Source organism: Dendrobates tinctorius, unplaced genomic scaffold (genome assembly GCF_039654945.1).
Source record: "Dendrobates tinctorius isolate UK_male_01 unplaced genomic scaffold, ASM3965494v1 ptg000060l, whole genome shotgun sequence".
Classification (NCBI taxonomy): domain Eukaryota; kingdom Metazoa; phylum Chordata; class Amphibia; order Anura; family Dendrobatidae; genus Dendrobates; species Dendrobates tinctorius.
In genome coordinates, this window is record NW_027361728.1 from 83791171 (window position 1) to 83812937 (window position 21767).

A 21767-nucleotide genomic window follows, 5' to 3' on the forward strand; every position below is an offset into this window, starting at 1 on the left:
TGTTAAAAAGGTCCTAAAAGGGCAGTGTTGATTTTGTTCAAAATTTGTGCCATTTTGAAGAGTTTGGTGCAAGAAACCTCACAAGATAAAAAAAAAGTGCTGTAAAATGCAAATGATTAATTGGGCTCTTATTCTTTTTATTAGCCTTTAAAGAAAGGAGAGAAAGAAAAGAAGAAAAGTAATTTGGAGCTTTTCAAAGAGGAACTCAAGCAGTGAGTACATTTGTACACTTTAGTTTGTTATATATGGGCTACTTTTATTTAATCTGGCTTTTGATGACTGCAAGGACATAGCTGTAGTGAGGTTTCCACATCTGCACAGGATTCACTGCTTTAGTTACCTGATAAGTTTCCCCTGTGAAAGCTGCAGAGGACACCCAGATGGCTTTGGTGAGGCAACCTCAAAGAATCCTAAAGGAAATGTAACATTTTGCGCTTAGTTTTTCAAGGGTAAAAATAAACCGTTAGTAAAATGGTGTTTTTGGCCGCACACGTAGAGTACAGGTTCTTCTCAGAAAATTAGAATATCATGAAAGAGTTAATTTAAACTCGTATATTATATAGCGTCATTACAAGCAGAGTGATCTATTTCATGCGTTTATTTCTGTTAATGTTGCTGATCATGGCTTACAGCCAATGAAAACCCGAAAGTCATTATCTCAGTAAATTAGAATAATTAACAAAAAACACCTGTAAAGGCTTCCTAAGCGTTTAAAAAGGTCCCGTAGTCTGTTTCAGTAGGCTCCACAATCATGGGGAAGACTGCTGACTTGACAGATATCCAGAAGGCAGTCACTGACACACTCAACAAGGATGGTAAGCCACAATTTCATTGCTAAAGAAGCTGGCTGTTCAGAGTGCTGTATCCAAGCATATTAATGGAAAGTTGAGTGGAAGGAAAAACTTATGGTAGAAAAAGGTGCACAAGCAACTGGGATAACGGCAGCCTTGAAATGATTAAGAAAAGGCCATTCAAAAATTTGGGGGAGATTCGCAAGGAGTGGACTTCCTTCAATAACCACCACACACAGAAGTACCCAGGACATGGGCTACAAGTGTCGCATTCCTTGTGTCAGGCCACTCATGACCAATAGACAACGCCAGAAGCCTCTTACCTGGGCCAAGGAGAAAAAGAACTGGACTGTTGCTCAGTGGTCCAAGGAGTTGTTTTCAGATGGAAGTAAATTTTGCATTTCATTTGGAAATCAAGGTCCCAGAGTCTGGAGGAAGAGTGGAGAGGCCACAATCCAAGCTGCTTAAGGTCTAGTGTGAAGTTTCCACAATCATTGATGGTTTGGGGAGCCCTGTCATCTGCTGGTGTAGGTCCACTGTGTTATATCAAGACCAAAGTCAGTGCAGCCGTCTACCAGGACATTTTAGAGCACTTCATGCTTCCCTCTGCCGACAAGCTTTTTGGAGATGGAAAATTTAACCCCTTCACTACCGGAGCTTTCTCAATTTTTCGTTTTCGTTTTTCGCTCCTCTTCTTTCCAGAGCCATAACTTTTTTATTTTTCTGTCTATATGGCAATATGAGGGCTTATTTTTTGCGGGACGAGTTGTACTTTTAAATGACACCATTGGTTTTACTATGTCGTGTACTCGAAAACGGGGAAAAAAATTCCAAGTGCGGTGAAATTGCAAAAAAAGTGCAATCCCACACTTGTTTTTTGCTTGGCTTTCTTGCTAGGTTCACTAGATGCTAAAACTTACCTGCCATTATGAGTCTCCAGGTCATTACGAGTTCATAGACACCAAACATGTCTATGTCCTCTTTTATCTAAGTGGTGAAAAAAAATTATAAAGTTTGCTTAAAAAAAAAAAAAAATTGCGCAATTTTCCGAGACCCGTAGCGTCTCCATTTTTCGTGATCTGCGGTCGGGTGCGAGTTTCTTTTTTCCGTGCCAGGCTGACGTTTTTAATGATACCACTTTTGTGCAGATACGTTCTTTTGACCGCCCGTTATTGCATTTTAATGCAATGTCGTGGCGACAAAAAAACGTAATTCTGGCGTTTTGAATTTTTTTTCTCGCTACGTCGTTTAGCGATCGGGTTAATGCTTTTCTTTATTGATAGATCGGACGATTTTGAACTCGGCGATACCTAATATGTGTATGTTGGATTTTTTTTTTTACTGTTTTATTTTGATTGGGGTGAAAGGAGGGTGATTTGAACTTTTGGGTTTTATTTTTATTTTTTTTTTTTTAACTTTTGGCATGTTTCAATAGCCTCCATAGGAGGCTAGAAACATACGCAACCCGATCGGCTCTGCTACATATGGGCGATGAGCAGATCGCCCATATGTAGCAAATTTACTCCTGTGCTTTCAGCGCCGACCACCGGGTGACACTGAAAGCCATATGCCTGGAACAACCATAGAGGTCTCAGAGACCTCTGGTTGTCCAGGCAACATGACGCCGACCCCTGATCACATGACGGGGGTCGGCGATGAGGTCATTTCCGGCCCGGCGGCCGGAAATGCTATTTAAATGCCCGCTGTCAGCTTTGACAGCGGGATTTAACTAGTTAATAGGCGCGGGCGGACGGCGATTCCGCTCACGCCTGTTGCGGGCACATGTCAGCTGTTCATAACAGCTGACATGTTGCGGCTTTGAGGTGGGCTCACCGCCGGAGCCCACCTCAAAGCGGGGGACCTTACCGAAGACATACTATTCATCGGTAAGGAAGGGGTTAATTCTCCAGCAGGTCTTGACACCTGCCCACACTGGCAAAAGTACCAATACCTGGTTTAAAAACAACAGTATCACTGTGCTTGATTGGCCAGCGAACTCACCTGACCATAACCCCATAGAGAATCTATGGGGTATTGTCAAGCGGAAGATGAGACACCAGACCCAACAATGCAGACGAGCTGAAGGCTGCTATCAAAGCAACCTGGGCTTCCATAACACCTCAGCAGTGCCACAGGCTGATCGCCTCCATGCCACGCTGCATTGATGCAGTAATTGATGCAAAGGGAGCCCCGACCAAGAATTGAGTGCATACAGTTCAGTAGGCCAACAGTTCGGATTTTAAAATCGATTTTTTTTCAAGCTGGTGTTATAAAATATCTAGTATAGACTGTAGGTGGCACTAGTAACTGTACAAAAAAGGAGGAACACTTGCTGCAAATTAGGAACACACACCACCAATGTGATCAATAAAATATAAATAAATAATTAAAATTTGCGCTTAATAATGTTATAAAGTATTCTAATTTACTGAGATAATGACTTTTGGGTTTTCATTGGCTATAAGCCATAATCATCAACATTAACAGAAATAAACACTTGAAATCGATCACTCTGTAATGACTCTATATAATGAGTTTCATTTTTTGTATTGAAGAACTGAAATAAATTAACTCTCTTATGATATTCTAATTTTGTGAGAAGCACCTGTATGTGTTGTGTGGACAACTTGAGTCAAGAGCATGTAAAGCAAATGGGCACATATGGTATACAATACCATAAAATATTGTACTGTATTTAGTTAACATGTTTTTTGATAAAAAAAAAAATGGGAAAGCCATCCCGCCTCGTCACTGCAACCTTAATTGGGACGGTTCTAATTCTAATATTAAAAATCTTACCGTTTATCAAGTGATGTGCATGTGGATAAGGGCTGAGAGGGACAGAGTCCAACTAGTGGACAGACAGCCGAGGGAGAACACATCAATAATGCCCAGCTCAATACAATGGCAGCCCACACCTTTATGTGCACATGATGCAGACTGACAGAAAAAACCCAAAGGTATGAACTGGTATATAAACTGGTGTGCATGCAGTGTGTAAGCGCACATTCACACTAGCCACTAAACAGAGAAAAACCAAGACAGAAACCAAATAAAATACCCTACTAACCGCCAAGAGCAAGCGACACTACTCTGTCCTCCTTCTCCTGGACCTGTCCTCTGCCTTCGACACCGTAGACCATTCCCTCCTGCTACAGACTCTCATCTCTTGGCATCACAGACTTGGCCCTATCCTGGATCTCATCATACCTAACAGACCGAACATTTAGTGTCTCCCTCTCACACACCACCTCCTCACCTCACCCCCTGTCTGCTGGTGTTCCTCAAGGCTCTGTCCTAGGACCCCTACTGTTCTCCATCTACACCTTTGGCTTGGGACAGCTCATAGAATCCCACGGTTTGCAGTATCACCTCTATGCCGATGACACGCAGATCTACCTATCTGGACCCAACCTCTCCTCCTTACTGACTGAAATCCCAAAATGTCTGTCTGCTATCTCAGCCGCCTTCTCTGCTCGCTTTCTCAAACTGAACATGGACAAAACAGAATTCATCATCTTTCCCCCATCTCACTCCACCCCTCCACCAGACCTATCCATCAATGGCTGCTTTCTTTCCCCAGTCCTGCACGCTCTGTGCCTTGGGGTGATCCTTGACTCTGCGTTCTCTTTCAAACCACATATCCAAGCCCTCGCCTCCTCCTGCCGCCTCAAACTCAAAAATATTTGCCGGATCCGCTCATTCCTCAACCACAAAAACACTAGTGCATGCTCTTATCTCCCGCCTCGACTACTGCAACCTCCTACTCTCTGACCTCCCCTCTAGCACTCTGGCTCCGCTCCAGTCCATCCTACACTCTGCTGCTCGACTAATCCACCTGTCTCCCCGCTATTCCCCAACCTCCCCCCTATGCCAGGCCCTTCACTGGCTTCCTATTGCCCAGAGGCTCCAATTCAAAACCCTAACCATGACATACAAAGCCATCCACAACCTGTCTCCTCCATACATCTGTGACATGGTCTCTAGGTACCTACCTGCACGCAACCTTCGCTCATCTCAAGATCTCCTTCTCTACTCCCCCCCCTTATCTCTTCTTCCCACAACCGCATACAAGACTTCTCCCGTGTTCCCCCATACTCTGGAACTCTCTGCCACAACACATCAGACTCGCCATCAACGGAAACCTTCAAGAAGAACCTTAAGACCCACCTGTCCGACAAGCCTACAGCCTGCAATGATCCTCGGTCTACTGAACCACCGCACGACTTGCTCTACCCTCTCCTACTGTATCCTCGCCCATCCCTGTAGACTGTGAGCCCTCGCGGACAGGGTCCCCTCTCCTTATGTACTTGTGTGTGTGTACCTTGTCTTTCACATGTTTATTATACTTGTTTATATTTCCACTTTTCACATGTAAAGCGCCATGGAATAAATGGCGCTATATAAATGCATAATAATAATACCCTGCAGTAAATAAATAGCATAGTGCATAAAAATAATGTACAGTATTTAGTTAACTTGTTTTTTGACAAAATGCGAAAGTCATTTGCGCACATCTAGTCAGAATGTGGCCCGGAGTACGCAAATCGCATATGTGCAGTCATGTAAATGTACCCTCTCTCCATCTGCATCGGAGAATGCAGACAGTGTGTGCTTTGTACACTGTCAGAAATAAGAAGTCTTCCATCACATATAGTGACTGCAGACTTTTATTCCAAACCTGGACAACCCCTTTAAATACCACAAATTTTTTTTTTTTTATACAATTGACCGTCACAATATGTGGATGACACTGCTGTATACATTACTAGCTGTAGAACTCGGCGCTGCCTGGGCATAGTGACTAACTACGGTTAGTTATATCAAATTATAATGAATATATATATATATATACCCGCATAGCCACATTCACTATAATATCCCACATCATCCCGTCAGCCAGAGCTACCGGACTACTACCCCTAATATCCCACATCATCCCGTCAAAGCCACCGGACTACTACCCCTAATATCCCACATCATCCCGTCAGCCAGAGCCACCGGACAACTACCACTAATATCCCACATCATCCTGTCACAGCCTCCGGACTACTACCCCTAATATCCCACATCATCCCGTCAGCCAGAGCCACCGGACTACTACCCCTAATATCCCACATCATCCCGTCAGCCAGAGCCACCGGACTACTCCCCCTAATATCCCACATCATCCCATCAGCCTGGGGTCAGAACCAGAACGATGAGTGGAACAGTCCTAACTTCCATACCAAGGATCCCTTTAAGAGAGGCCTGGCGTCAGAACCAGAGCGTTGAGTGAATTTGCCCTGACTTCCATACCAATGATTCCTTTAATAGAAGCCTGGGGTAAGAATGAGAGCGCTGAGGAATTTACCCTAACTTCCATACCGGAGATCCCTTTAAGAGAGGCCTGGGGTCAGTACCAAAGCGCAGAGTGGATTTGCCCTCACTTCCATACCGGGAATCCCTTTAAGAGAGGCCTTGGGTCAGAACCACAGCGCTGACTGGATTTGCCCTAACTTCCATACCGGGGATCCCTTTAAGAGGGGCCGTGGATTTGCCGTGACTTGCTTACCAATGATCCCTTTAATAGAACCCTGGGGTCAGAATCAGAGCGCTGAGGGATTTGCCCTAATTTCCATACAGGAGATCCCTTTAATAGAGCCTGGGGTCATTACCAGATCATTTGAAGGCAATTACCCTGACTTCCATACCGGGGATCCCTTTAAGAGAGGCCTGGGGTCAGAACCAACGCACTGGATGGATTTGCCCTGACTTCCATACCGGAGATCCTTTTAAGAAAGGCCTGGGGTCAGTACCAAAGAGCAGAGTGGATTTGCCCTAACTTTCATACCAATAATCCCTTTAAGAGACCCTGTAGTCAGAACCACAGCGCTGGATGGATTTGCTCTGACTTCCATACCAATGATCACTTTAAGAGGGAAGATGTGCCTATGGGATAGAGCAGTGGTCCCCAACCTTTTTTGCACCAGGGACCGGTTTCAAGCAAGACCATTCTTCCGTGGCCCGGCAGGGCGGGGATGGAGGTGTGGCAGGGGCGGGGCTATGGACGCGGTTGTAGTGTAGCAGTGCATACTTATAATTAAATAACATTTATAATGTGACTCAACTCACCATAGGTTTTGAATAAGTGCTCCATCACCCCCTTCTCCCCATCATTGCCTTCACCCCATCACTCCCTTCTCCCCATCATTGCCTTCACCCCATCACTCCCTTCTCCCCATCATTGCCTTCACCCCATCACTGCTGTCTCCCCATCATTGCCTTCACCCCATCACTGCCATCTCTCCATCATTGCCTTCACCCCATCACTCCCTTCTCCCCATCATTGCCTTCACCCCATCACTCCCTTCTCCCCATCATTGCCTTCACCCCATCACTGCAATCTCTCCATCATTGCCTTCACCCCATCACTCCCCTCTCCCCATCATTGCCTTCTCCCCATCATTGCCTTCACCCCATCACTCCCTTCTCTCCATCATTGCCTTCACCCCATCACTCCCTTCTCCCCATCATTGCCTTCACCCCATCACTCCCTTCTCCCCATCATTGCCTTCACCCCATCACTCCCTTCTCCCCATCATTGCCTTCACCCCATCACTGCTGTCTCTCCATCATTGCCTTCACCCCATCACTGCTGTCTCTACATCATTGCCTTCACCCCATCACTCCCCTCTCCCCATCATTGCCTTCACCCCATCACTGCCGTCTCTCCATCACTCCCCTCATGGCCTTCTCCTCATGTCCCCATCTCCTCCAGGGCCAGGCTACACAAACAAACACACACACACACACACACACACACACACACACACACACACACAGGGCCAGGCTACACACACACACACACACACACGTACACACACACAGACACACACATTATACATACACACACACATGTACACACACAGACAGACAGACATACATACACACACATTACACATACACACACACATGTACACACACACAGACACACATACACACACACACATTATACACACACACACACACACACATTATATACACAGACACCACCTCTCTCCTCTCACCTGTCCGCCGCCCGCGCTTCCTCGCTCTCACACAGCAGCCGCGCGCTCCTCTCTGTGTCACTCAGAGACAGGAAGCGCGGGCGGCGGGCAGGAAGCTGGACGGGTCCTTGCAGCTCCGCTCCTGCTATTCCCTCTTGCAGGCAGCGGAGCTGCTTGGATCGCTCCCTGGCCGCCGCTAAGAACTGCAGCACGCCGCCCCAGCCCCCGCTATGCCACTGACCGCCCCTGGCTCCCCTTGTGTCCGCGGACCGGCAAGGGCACTGCAGCGGCCCGGTGCTGGGCCGCGGACCGGCGGTTGGGGACCCCTGGGATAGAGGATGTGTGATGGGTATATGGGAACGGGAGGGGGTGATTCATTTCTGTCATGTGCTTTCTGCTCATTTTTGGAGGGCAGACAATGGCTGGGAGCTTATGTTCCCGGGAATGCTAGATTTCTCCCAACATGTCAGTGTCTGCTGAGGTGTTGTCAAGTGGGAAAACTTGCTCATAGCAACCAATCACAGCTCAGCTTCTTTTAACCAGCTCTGGTGAAATGAGAGATGCTTAGTGATTGGTTGCAAGGAAAACTGTTGCTCATAGCAACCAATCAAAGGTCAGCTTCTTTTGAACAGCCCTGGTGAAATGAAAGATGCTTCGTGATTGATTGGAGATACACACACACACACACACACACACACACACACACACACACACACACACACACACACACACACACACTACATTCAGCTTTATATATAGAAATGACTTCTTGATGTGTATATATTTTTTTTTAATTCTTTCCTGAATTGCATTTCATTGTAGGATTCAAGAAGAGCGGGATGAACGGCACAAAACCAAAGGCAGAACAAGCAGATTTGAGCCTCCACAGACAGATGGTGAAGGACAGAGGCGCCCAGGTAAGTTTTCATTTTTCTTCCAAGTTCTTATTGAATCCAGGTATCCTCCACAAACATTCCTAAAATCGATTTGTTTGTATACAGTTGTGTCCAAAATTATTGAAACCCCTGCAATTTTGTCAGATAATACTCAGTTTCTTCCTGAGAATGATTGCAAACACATTCTTTGGTATTATTATCTTCATTTAATTTGTCTTAAATGAAAAAACACAAAAAGAATTGTCCTAAAGCCAAATTAGATATAATTCCACACCAAACATAAAAAAGAGGGTGGACAAAAGTATTGGCACTGTTCGAAAAATCATGTGATGCTTCTCTAATTTGTGTAATTAACAGCACCTGTATCTTACCTGTGGCACCTAACAGGTGTTGGCAATAACTAAAACACACTTGCAGCCAGTTGACATGGATTAAAGTTGACTCAACCTCTGTCATGTGTCCTTGTGTGTACCACATTGAGCATGGAGAAAAGAAAGAAGACCAAAGAACTGTCTGAGGACTTGAGAAACCAAATTGTGAGGAAGCATGAGCAATCTCAAGGCTACAAGTCCATCTCCAAAGACCTGAATGTTCCTGTGTCTACCGTGCGCAGTGTCATCAAGAAGTTTAAAGCCCATGGCACTGTGGCTAACTTCCCTAGATGTGGACGGAAAAGAAAAATTGACAAGCGATTTCAACGCAAGATTGTGTGGATGTTGGATAAAGAACCTCGACTAACATCCAAACAAGTTCAAGCTGCCCTGCAGTCCGAGGGTACAACAGTGTCAACCCGTACTATCCGTCGGCGTCTGAATGAAAAGGGACTGTATGGTAGGAGACCCAGGAAGACCCCACTTCTTACCCCGAGACATAAAAAAAGCCAGGCTGGAGTTTGCCAAAACTTACCTGAAACTTACCTGAAAAGGCCTAAAACGTTTTAGAAGAATGTTCTCTGGTCAGATGAGACAAAAGTAGAGCTTTTTGGGCAAAGGCATCAACATAGAGTTTACAGGAGAAAAAAAGAGGCATTCAAAGAAAAGAACACGGTCCCTACAGTCAAACATGGCGGAGGTTCTCTGATGTTTTGGGGTTGCTTTGCTGCCTCTGGCACTGGACTGCTTGACCGTGTGCATGGCGTTATGAAGTCTGAAGACTACCAGCAAATTTTGCAGCATAATGTAGGGCCCAGTGTGAGAAAGCTGGGTCTCCCTCAGAGGTCATGGGTCTTCCAGCAGGACAATGACCCAAAACACACTTCAAAAAGCACTAGAAAATGGTTTGAGAGAAAGCACTGGAGACTTCTAAGGTGGCCAGCAATGAGTCCAGACCTGAATCCCATAGAACACCTGTGGAGAGATCTAAAAATGGAAGTTTGGAGAAGGTACCCTTCAAATATCAGGGACCTGGAGCAGTTTGCAAAAGAAGAATGGTCTAAAATTCCAGCAGAGCTTTGGTCGCAGTTATTTTGGCTAAAGGTTGTGCAACCAAGTATTAGGCTGAGGGTGCCAATACTTTTGTCTGGCCCATTTTTGGAGTTTTGTGTGAAATGATCAATGTTTTGCTTTTTGCTTCATTCTCTTTTGTGTTTTTTCATTTAAGACAAATTAAATGAAGATAATAATACCACAGAATTTGTGTTTGCAATCATTTTCAGGAAGAAACTGAGTATTATCTGACAAAATTGCAGGGGTGTCAATACTTTTGGCCACAACTGTATGTGTAAAGCTACAATATACTTAGCTTTGCTGTCCTTTGGGAAACTCTGCTAGTTCGTCCAGGTGGTAAAGGAGGGGATCCTGCACATAAACACTTTTAACAACTTTACCCTCATCTCAGAAGACTGTCAGAAATGACATGTCTTAGATTTTTCCAGTTCTGTAATATTCGTTGTGTATGTGTCATGATCAGAAGTGATTTAGTCTAGATTCTAATTTTTTCTTTTAAATTGTGTTTTTACAGCAGATCCTCAGTCAAGGAGAAACAGGACCTCTGGTGGTAACCTATTTAGTATATTTGAGAAGCACTCCAGCCAATATGTTATAAAATCCATGTAGAGGCTCTTATGTGTTCATGTTTTAGTTGATAAGCTATGTATGGCTAGTTTGTCAAATGCCTACCCTATTAATGCAGTCGGCATTTGTTATACCCCTGGCTAGCCAGAGACAGGACTTAGTCCTGTCTGATGGCAATAGTGATAGAAGGGGGACCTAGAACTGCTGTCCCTGGAAATTGTGCATTCAGGGCACACAGATAGTACAGACCATGAGTCATTGGAGTTTTTATAACTGCAGCTAAGCAAAGTGAAGCTCTGCTGCCTTTTCGGTAATGCAGCATTCTACTACACAAGGGTGGGCATACAGGACAAGGACTTCATCCTGGAGTTCTCTGTAAGTAACTCAGCACAGAGTGACTTCTGCTGCACAAGACAGTAAGCTCTGATACTGATGTTTGGACCTGTACGGCATTCTTCAAGGTTATCTGTATGGTGAGCTGCTATATAATATTGTGCTGGCATCTCGCCATAGCAGTTTGTAGTGCTGCTGACTGCTCACCATATAGGTAACATTGAAGATGACCTACGAAACGTCGGTTTCATGTATCTGTATACATTGTCGAATCTTTTGTAATAAAGCGGCACATACTGCAACAAATTTTCTTGGATCTTTACTTGTGCTGAAAATAATTCTTTTGTATGACAATCAGCATTTCTTCTGAGCGCAGTATGCTCATTGACTGAGTGCAAGCTTCTTTACCATTGATATATTGATGGTCAGGCTGGGATCACATAGAACAGCTGCCGAAGTGAAAGGGGTATGGAAGCAACAAATGACACATCTAGAATATTACTGCTGAGTTAGTACCATGTGTTCACGAAATGCTGGAGTGCTTTTTTATATATTCGTCACCCTTCCTTAAATATTTCCTTATTTTTAGATTTTTTTATAGTAACCTCTCTTTTTCTGTTCAGCTCTTGACGACTATGCCCCCGGATCACATGATGTTGGCGATCCAAGCACAACTAATTTATATCTAGGAAATATCAACCCTCAGGTAACATTAATGAGATCTAAGAGAGCTTTGTGTGTCTTTCTTTCTTTCACATTTTGATAATAGTTTGCATTGCCGCAATTTGACATTCAGTATGTGGTTGTGGGGGAGTAGTGGGCAAGGGGCTGATTTTTTTATTTTTTTTTTTTTTTGCCTTCATTAACCAATTGCACTTCTTAAACTATGTTCCCCTTCCCCATGTGTCCATTTAATGCGTAACTCTGTTTATGGGAAAGGTTTGTAATCCACGCACTTGGGATGGGAAAACTGGTTTGACCCTTTTCAGTAGTACCATCATATAATGAAAAAAATGTACAATAGAACTAACAAGTACAAACATGTACATTTTTATTAAATATCAAGAAAATCATACATATAAAGACTAAGCATATTAAAGAGTGGGAAACCAAAAGATGGTGCCAAAGTGCTAGGGAGCTTACAGAGTCATTGTTGAATCGTGAGTGGAAAAAATTAGACAGATACATGCGGTGGGGATATATGGGACTAATGGATTAAATAACTATGGTTATTAACCAAAGGCCCTGCATGGCCAAGCATTGCTTGCCACTAAAACAAACCCACACCTAATGTAAAACATCAGACCCATTCCACTTCTGCGGCAATGCACAAAGTACATGAAGCAGTATCTGTAGTGTAGGATACAGCACACACCATGAGACCCGATGCACGTTTTGGCGGTTAGTCTTCTTCCTTTTCAGTAATGTAGACGTCACCCCTGAAAAGGCATCCCTGAAAAGGCCACATTTCTAATAAACTTTAAAAAGTCCCTAATGTTCCCTCTCTTTTCTATTTGCTTTATTTCTTTTTCTTCTACCTCATTTGAGAATCCCCGCGCATGCTGGGGTACTGAGACGAGTCCTCCTCAAGGGTAGAGGCAGCTGTCACTGCCGCAGCCCCTGCCCCCACCCTGAAGGTAAGAGTCATCAGTGACGTCCGTTTCAGGGCCTCGACTTGTCACTGCTCTCTTGCCTGTTTTTATGAGAAGTGACGAGTCAGCAAGAGAACGCGCAGTCAGTGTGCCATGTAATGCAAGAACAAGTGAGCAGAGATCAGCGCAACCCCCACAAGTGACGTCACTTTCCTCTCTCAGGCCGTCTATTCACTTGTCATCAGAGCCGGCGATAGAACGCATTGTCGCAGTGCACTGAGAAGTATAGTGACAAGCTCCTACTGAGGATAAGTAGAAATTAACAGTAGCATGCTCAGCAGAGTAGGGACTAGCCCAGCCCCTTAGGGTGAGTGCACACAGTGCGGCTTCAGCTGCAGATTTTTCCTGCTCGGATTTGCATGTAAAACCGCGAGTCAAGTGACCTGCAGTTTATCTGCGGATTTGCCTGCGGTTTGACACCTGGACCGTGGAGCAAGTGTCAAACCGCTGCGGAATCCGCAGAAAGAATTGACATGCTGCAGATTTAAAACCGCCGCAAATCTGCGCGGAAAAATCCGCAGCATCTGCACTGCGGCTTTGAAATCCCATTGCTTTGCATTGTACTGTACAATGTCTGCGGAACTGCTGCGGATCCACAGGGCCAAATTCGCTGCGGATCCGCAGCAGAATCCGCAACGTGTGCACCTACCCTCACACTTGGTTTCAGGGTGTGGGAAGAGGCTGCAGCAGTGACCTCAGCCTCTGCCCTCTGATAACTTGTTTGAGTATCCCAGCATGCATTGGGATTCTCAAACGAAGCTTCATCACAAACTAGTTTAAAAAAAAAAAAAACTAAAGCAGTTAAGCTGGAGTCACACATAGCGACTCACCAGCGATCCTGACAACAATATCAACGTGTCAGGATTGCTGGTGAGTCGCTACATGATCGCTGGTGAGCTGTCAAACAGACAGCTTCACCAGCGATCAGGACCAGCGGCGTCGCTGTGCACGTTAGTAACCAGCACGCTGATGCAGGAAGCTGGTAACTAACGTACACATCGGGTATCCAAGGGACATGCATCACTTAGATACCCGATGTGTACGTTAGTTACCAGCTCCCTGCATCAGCGCACTGGTAACTAGCGTACACATCGGGTTTCTAAGGGACGCACGTCCCTTGGATACCCGATGTGTACGTTAGTTACCAGCTGATCGCTCGTCTCCCGCCTGTCAAACGCAGCGATGCGTGCTGGCCAGTGGGAGACCAGCGATGGAAGAAATGTCAAGAGGTTTCCAAGAGCGATCAGCGATACCGGTGGGGGGGGGGCGGTCGCTGATCGCTGTCACACAGCGATCTCTCTGGTGAGATCGCTGTTGTGTCACAAAACTTGTGACCCAGCAGCGATCTCGCTAGCGAGATCGCTCTGTGTGACGGGGCCTTTAGAGTAGTGACAGAACAATAGGGGCTTTTCAATTAAAGTATGACAGAAAAAAGATTGATATTAACCCTTTCAGCCCCGGGCCATTTTCGTTTTTTTTTTTTTCCCTTCAGTTTTCTCCTCCCCTTCATACAACGGACATGATTTTTCCACAATTGTTTTTTGGATTCTTTATTTACCATGTTCACTGTACGTGTAAACTGACATATCAATATTATGCCCCAGGTCAGAACGATACCAAACATGTCTAATTTACTTTTTATTTAAGTTGTGAAAAAAAAATTCCAAAATTTGTTTGTAAAATATTTTTGCTTTTGTTGCCATTTGCCAAGACCCTTAAAACTTTAATTTTTTCGGTATCTTCGGCTGGGTGAGGCCTTATTTTTTGCACCCTGAGCTGACGTTTTTATTGATGCCATTTTGCGATAGATACAATGTTTTGATTGCATTTTATTGCAATGTTGCAGTGACCAAAAAAAACTTCATTCTGACATTTCGATATCTCTATCACTTCATTACGCTGTTTACTGATTGGATTAATTTTATTTCTCCTACGCCTCATTGGGGGACACAGACAGTGGGTGTTATGCTGCTTGCCACTAGGAGGACACTAAGTAAACACAGAAAAAAGTTAACTCCTCCCCTGCAGTATACACCCTCTCGCTGGCTGGGAATTCCCCAGTACTTGCTTAGTGTCTGTAGGAGGCACTTGGGTCTGGCTTAAGACCCCACCGTTTTTATTTCATTTTTGAATTTTCTGTAAATTTTTATTTTTTAATTAACGGAGTGAAGGGGGCGACGGTTCCTTTCTAAGGCCCGCTCTCCCCCGAACCAACAACAGGCAAGCACGCGGAGTATATCTCCCTCCGACGACTGGGGCTGATTCTTCTGGCGATGGTTCCTTTACGGTCTCGGTACCCCTCACTGATACGAGGGCGAGCGCACGTAGCGAACGGAGAAGATTTGACCAGCGCTTTCGGATGCCCTGAATCAGCCCCATAGCTCTCTGTCCCCCTGCCCATAGGGTGGATTGATTGAGCAATACCCCTGTAACAACCTCTCCGGCTCTGCTACATCGCCCGGGAGCTTTTTTACCTCAGGATCTGAGATGGGATGAAACCTGCAGGCTCCTAGACAGAGCAGACGGAGCAAGCACCGGATTGGGAGGTATGGGGTCGGGTCCTGGTCCCTTGGAGAAGCGCTGATCGAGTCTCAGCAGCGGCATACCGGCGCTCCGTCACGGCCCCCTGCTTCACCTGGCGCTCGCCGCAGGTAGGCCCAAAAATTTAGTCCCCAGCTTTTCGGCCTACTAGGTCGCAATTTACATAGCACCGCCCACTGTTAGCGCCGCCGCCCACTTCTTTGGCGCCTCTCGCTCTGTACGAGAGGCGCCCTGCTAGTCTCGGGGGCCGTGTCCTTAACCCCTTCTCTGCTCCTCGGGCTCTGTGACGGCTGCGGGGGTGCTTGCACGGATGGAAAACACCTGGTGACGCTACACGGCCACCGATGTTCCTCCCAGGGACACAGCGTCAGGACCGCGGGTAAGCTGCATCTGCTCTCAGAGAAAAGCTTAACCCCTTCGCTGCACATTCCCTGGAGCTGCAGCCCAGGCTCTGCTTGTAACCCTTTCACGGGTACTAAGTTTCAGTGTAAGGAAGCAAAAACAGAGGTCTAATAAGAAGCGCGCTGCATTCTTTACCGCTGGTACCTATTGCAAGACTGCCTTGCCCAGTACCCAGACTTATCTGCTATGCACGGATTGCGACCCGGCTTGTGCTAAAACGCCATCCGCCGCCGCTGCAAGGTGCTCCCTGCGTTTAGTCCCCCTGTGTGGGCCGCGTCCTTGTCATGGTCTGTGGAGTCACTGACCAAGGCTATAGACTCCTCCGGGAATCCTCTTTAAGTCAGAACGTGTCTTCACCGCCCGAGGAGGGCTTTGGTGTCGGCCGGGAACCGTCTGCCAGCAGGGGCCGTGCTGATTCAAGGGATCCTCAGGTCTCTAGAAAGCGGACCTATGACGCGTCCCCTAATCACGCTCGCGATTCAGCATCGGCGAGTTCTGTCTCTCACTCTCCCTCTCCTAATGTTCGCAGAAAACATGTCTCTGAATTCGAGTCTGACATGTCAGTCCCTCAGAATTCCCCAAATGTCCATGAATCGCTTGATTCTCTGACAGTCAGGCAACAAGTTTCTGACGTTGGACGAGAATATTCCTGCTCCGGAACACGTTATCTCCTTTAAGAAGACTAAATGTGTACGCAGGGTATTTGCCAGCCATCCGGAGTTGAAGGACATTGTCTAGAAACATAGGAACCGACCACATAAGTGGTTCACAGGGAAAAAGCCTATCGAGGCTAAATACCCATTTACTCCAGATCTAATGAAGGATTGGTTACTGTCCCCCTCGGTGGATCCTCCTGTATTGTGCCTTGCTCCTAAAACGCTTCGATCCGTTTCTGAAGGCTCTTCAGTCAGAAACCCCTCCGATTGTCAACTTGGCTACCTCGCCAGTTGAGTTTTTGGAGCTTCAGGAGCGGCTTTTTTCACATCTTTCCCAGCGACTTGAGTGGCTAAGGCAATGGCCACTTGGGCAGAAGTCTTAATAACTGCCTTCCAACGTAGCAATTCTCCTCCAGAGACAACCTGTGTCGCCAAGCAGATAATTCACGCAGGGGATTATGTAGTAGACGCCTCTTTAGATACCGCTAATTGGGCTGCTAAGGCAACCGCTAATGCAGTCTCCATCAGAAGAGCCCTATGGCTACGCGACTGGCGGTTAGATTCCACCTCCAAAGACTTCTCTGCCGTATCAAATTGGTCTCCTGTTTGGACAAGAAACTAGACCAGCTCATTTCTGACAATTCCGGGGGGAAGAGTAGGTTTCTTCCCCAACAAGGGGCTGCCCGGCCGTTTTTCGGAATAAACAGCCGACTCTTTTCTCAACCTTTTTCGCAACAGCTCCAGCTGGTCCTCTACCACCTTCTCTTCCGGATCAGGTCGGTCCCCGCATGGAGACAGAGGTTCCCAGGGCTCTCACAGACCTAACCGCTCTTGAAAACCCAGGCTGACAGCATCTGGATCTAAGGAAGCAGATCCCATTGATCCTCTACTCAATAATTTGTTGTGGTATCCGGCAGACACCACAGTCTGCTGTCATTCAGTCACGGCCTTCCTTCGGGCCGTTCATGCGCCGCAAAGGGACAGTCATCCTTCCGGTCCCTCAAGACGAATTGTTCAGCGAGTTTTTTTTTTTTTTAATTCAAACCTTTCTTTGTGGTTTCAAAGAAGGAAGGAATGATGCGGTCCATACTGGACCTCAAGCTGTTAAATCAGTTTGTCAAAGTACGGCGATTCCGAATGGAATTCCTCCGATTGGTGTCGCCTCGATGCAAAAGGGAGAGTCCCTATCATCCAGCAGTTCCTGCATTTTGCAATTCGAGAAGAACACTTCTAGTTCGTTGCCTTGCCCTTCGGTCTTGCCACCGCCCCCAGGGTCTATACCAAGGCCATGGCGGCTGTAAGGACCATTCTCCACGCTCGGGGAGTGGTGGTACTGCCGTATCTGGACGACCTGCTGATTAAGGGTCCATCCCTTACAGCCTTCGAGAAATCTGTGGATATCACAGTAAATACACTTTCTCGCCTGGGTCGGAAGATAAACTTCGAAAGTCTTCCCCAACACCGGTCCAGCAAATTTCCTTTTTGGAATTGATCTTGGACTCATCCCGCGGGTTGGTCATCCTCACTCCAGAAAAGGCCCGAGCCTTACAACAGGCAGTGCGGACTCTTTCCCGACCGGTTTCTCACTCCATACGTTTTCAGCATGGTAGTTCTCGGAAACAAGGTGGCAGTGATGGAAGCGGTCCCATTCGCACAGCTCCATTTCTGCCCTTTACAACATGCGTTGCTGTTAACTTGGGACAAGAACCCGTTCTCCCTGGACAGCCGATTCCTTCTGTCCCTGCGGGTCAGACGAGCCCCCAAGTGGGGAACACTGAAATCCTCCCTGAGTGACCATCGACGCCAGTCTCTTATGCTGGTATGCAGTTTTTTCTTCGTCACCACACGGCACAGGGTCGTTGGTTAATTCGAGAGTCATGTCTCCCCCATCAATATCTTGGATATTCGAGCAATCAGATTAGCTCTACTGAGTTTCCACCATCTCGTCGCAGGTCACCTCATCAGGATCCAATCCGACAATGCCACGGCTGTGGCGTATATCAACCGTCAGGGGGGTACTCGGAGCAGGATGGACATGCACAAAGTGAGTCACATCCTCCATTGGGCAGAGACCAACCATTCGCCCATCTCCGCAATCCACACCCCGGGTGTGGACAATTGGGTGGTGGTTTCTCTCTGTCGCCAAGGCCTTGCCTCAGGAGAGTGGTCTCTTCATTCGGAAGTTTTTTTCAGCAGATCTGCCATCGCTGGGAGACTCCGGATGTGGATCATATGGCCTAAAGACTAAACAACAGAGTTCTTCGATTCATTACCCGATCGTGCAATCCATGCGCCATCCGAACGGACACCCTAGTTCTGCCGTGGCACCGGTTCCAGTTCCTGTGTATTCTTCCTTTGCTCCCGAGGGTCATCGAGAAAATTAGAACAGTGGGAATACCAGTGATCCTAGTCGCGCCAGATTGGTTGCGCCGGCCATGGTATGCAGAACTAGTACAACTAGTCGCCTGCGTACCATGGTGACTTCTAGATCGCATGGATCTACTCTCACAGGGCCCGATTTACCACCAGAACCACGGGACCCTGTCTTTGACGGCGTGGCCGTTGAATCCTGGTTTTTAGCACAGGCTGGTTTTTCTCCCGATGTGATCTCCACCATGATTAATGTTAGGAAGCCCATGTCCATGCGCACTTATCACTGCACCTGGAGAACCTTCTTCTCGTGGTGCAAGGATCATGGTCAATCCTCACTGGTGTTTTCTATTCTTTCCATATTGGAATTCCTACAATCCGGATTAACGTCGGGTCTCGCGCTTGGCTCGCTCAAAGTCCAGACTTCAGCCTTGTCAGTGCTATTCCAACGCAAAATTGCCACCGGACTTCAGATGAAGACATTCACAGAGTTTCCCAGGTGGTGCCTCTATATTTTAAGGGCCATTGGAATCATGGGACTTTATCTTGCTTCTCGATGCCTTACAGGAGGCTCTTCTCAAACCACTGCAGGACTTTCCACTAGTTATTCTCTCTTGGAAGGTGCTCTTTCTAGCGGCAGTTACGTCAATTACACAAGATTCTGAATTGGCAGCCCTGTCCTGCCGTCCCCCGTTCCTGAATTTTCATCAGGCCGAGGCAGCTCTCAGGACGTCCCCGTCTTTCCTGGCCAAAGTCGGGTCTTTTTTTCATCTCAATGAAGAAATTGTTTGGCCTTCCTTCTGTCCGGCTCCAGTCCATTGCATTGAGAGGGCCTTCCACACCCTCGATGTGGTCAGGGCTCTGAGACGGTACATCTTGTGGACGGCTCCAGCCTACATACCTTTACAAAACATTACCAAATTCATTCTCAGGCCTCTGCGGATGCAGCTCTTGGCAGACGCATCCTGCAATCGGCAGTACCACAGTGTTAAGCCAGTGGTACATGGGGAATTAGCAGTTGTATGCTCCCCTCCCAGGGACTGCTTAAGGACATCTCACTGTCTGTGTCCCCCAATGAGGCGTAGGAGAAATAGGGATTTTTGTAAAATCCTTTTCTCCAAGCCAATCATTGGGGGACACAGAACCCACCCTGTTTAGCCTATTGGCTCACTGTAGCATTTTTAGGTTTTGACAGAGTTATGATTATTGCCATTCGTTTAATGCTCCTACTGCTTTTTTCACCAAACTGGGGAACTCCCAGTCAGGCGAGGGTGTATAATGCAGGGGAGGTTAACTTTTTTCTGTGTTTTACTTATTGTCCTCCTAGTGGCAAGCAGCATAACACCCGCTGTCTTTGTCCCCCAATGATTGGCTCTGAAAAAAGGATTTTACGGTGAGTACACAAAATCCCTATTTTACATTTTGATCGGACATGTTTAAATACCGAGATACCAAATGTGTGAAAAATTTTTTTTTTTTTTTTTTATTTTCAATGCAGCAAAAGGGTGGTTTGAACTTTTTTTTTTTTTTTACTATTTAATTTATTAGTCTCCTTAGAAGAAGCTGTGAGATTGTCCGATCACCAGTGCTATACATAGTAGTGTATGTAAATATAAATCGGCTGTCATGTGCGGGGAAAGATGCGGGCTCAGCGTCTGAGATAGCATCAAAGTCAGGGACACGACATAGGACGTATATTTAAGTCCTACGTCATGCAGCGGTCAAATAAAGATGTAAGATTAAAATAACATAAAGGGACCACCCCTTTAGGTATTATTGACTTCACCAATCCAATATTGAAGACCTTTTTTGTTGAATGAGGTCCAGCACACATCATCGCTGCTGATCAGCAAGTGTCTGCTCCCGCAGTTGCTGTTTATGAGCAAAGTGTGGGGTGGAGCACAGCAGCCCTGTATACTTTAGTTGGGAGATAAGGTGCAGCGTTGCTAAACAATGTACAAGGGCAGCTAGTTGATAGGGGTGCTGGGCCTCCTACCAATCTGATATTGATGACCTGTCCTAGAAATAGATCATCAATATATGTCCATGACATCACCTTTAAATATGTTCTAAAAAATGCATGTGCATTTTACCTTTACAACTTTAAGATATTCAGGGGGCTTTCCGGTTTAAATTGATAAGTCTGCTTAAGTATTCATACTTCTCACCAGAGCCCGGCCGGTGGGTGCAATCTTACTCCATACACTTGTATTGAGCGAGGCCGCACCCACTGGCTGTCCATGTCCATTAGGCAACCTTGTTCCATGCACTTGTATAGAGCAAGGCTGTGGCCATCCAGTGGGCGTGACTGTACAATGGGGGCAGCTTCTCTTAATACAAGTGTAAGGAGCAAAGCCTGCATCCACTAGTCTCTCTGGTTGGTAATATGTATAAGGCTGGGATCACACATGCAAGGAACACGGCCGAGTCTCGCAGGTTAATATCCGGCACTGCCGCTGGCACTCGGGAGTGTTCGGCTGCATAGCAATACATGGAGCCACACGCTCCGCTCCTGAGTGCCAGTACCGGGTATTAACATGCAAGACTCGGCCGTATTCCTCGCATGTGATCCCGGCCTAACTCAGAAACCAGCGAATACACGCAGTGCATTGCGTGCACTAGGGTAATTTAGAAGTCTGCAGTCATACAGAATAACTGCAGACTTATCAGTTTAGACCAGACAACCCCTTTAAAAGAGTTCTTTGAGAAGTTATTGAAGGTGGCTGCCATCACATATTTTGGGCTGCAACTTGTCCTAGGTGCATATTAGAATGGTTGCTGTGGAAACACTGCTGGGACACCTATGTCTCTGAGCGTTGTTAGAGCAAGTTCTGGACAGGCTGAGGAAAGCATCGAGGAATGTTCTTTAGTCAGTCTGACTGCTTTACAGCTGGATATGGAGCAGGGCTGAAACCTCTTCTCAGCTGACACTGCAGAATGCATTTTTTTTCCTGTTGCATCGATCTGATATAAACCTGTTCTGCTGAGTCAGCCTTAAAATGGGCCACAGAGTCTGACTGAGCACGGAGCAGGTTGGAAGCAGGAGAAAAAAAGCCTGATCTGTTCAGTCAGTCATTCTTGTATTT

General features: G+C 46.5%; 1 protein-coding gene across 4 annotated transcripts in view; it reads left to right on the top strand.

Moving 5' to 3' along the window:
• The window catches only part of U2SURP (U2 snRNP associated SURP domain containing), a 159427-nt gene that overhangs the window by 69991 nt on the left and 67669 nt on the right, over positions 1-21767 (top strand). For 3 of the 4 annotated variants that reach the window (XM_073579109.1, XM_073579110.1, XM_073579107.1), the window contains exons 5-8: positions 145-212; positions 8642-8736; positions 10675-10710; positions 11684-11766. In XM_073579109.1, coding sequence (XP_073435210.1) covers positions 145-212; positions 8642-8736; positions 10675-10710; positions 11684-11766 — 282 coding nt within the window. The remainder of the gene's footprint in view (positions 1-144; positions 213-8641; positions 8737-10674; positions 10711-11683; positions 11767-21767) is intronic. The other variant, XM_073579108.1, reaches the window with a different exon arrangement.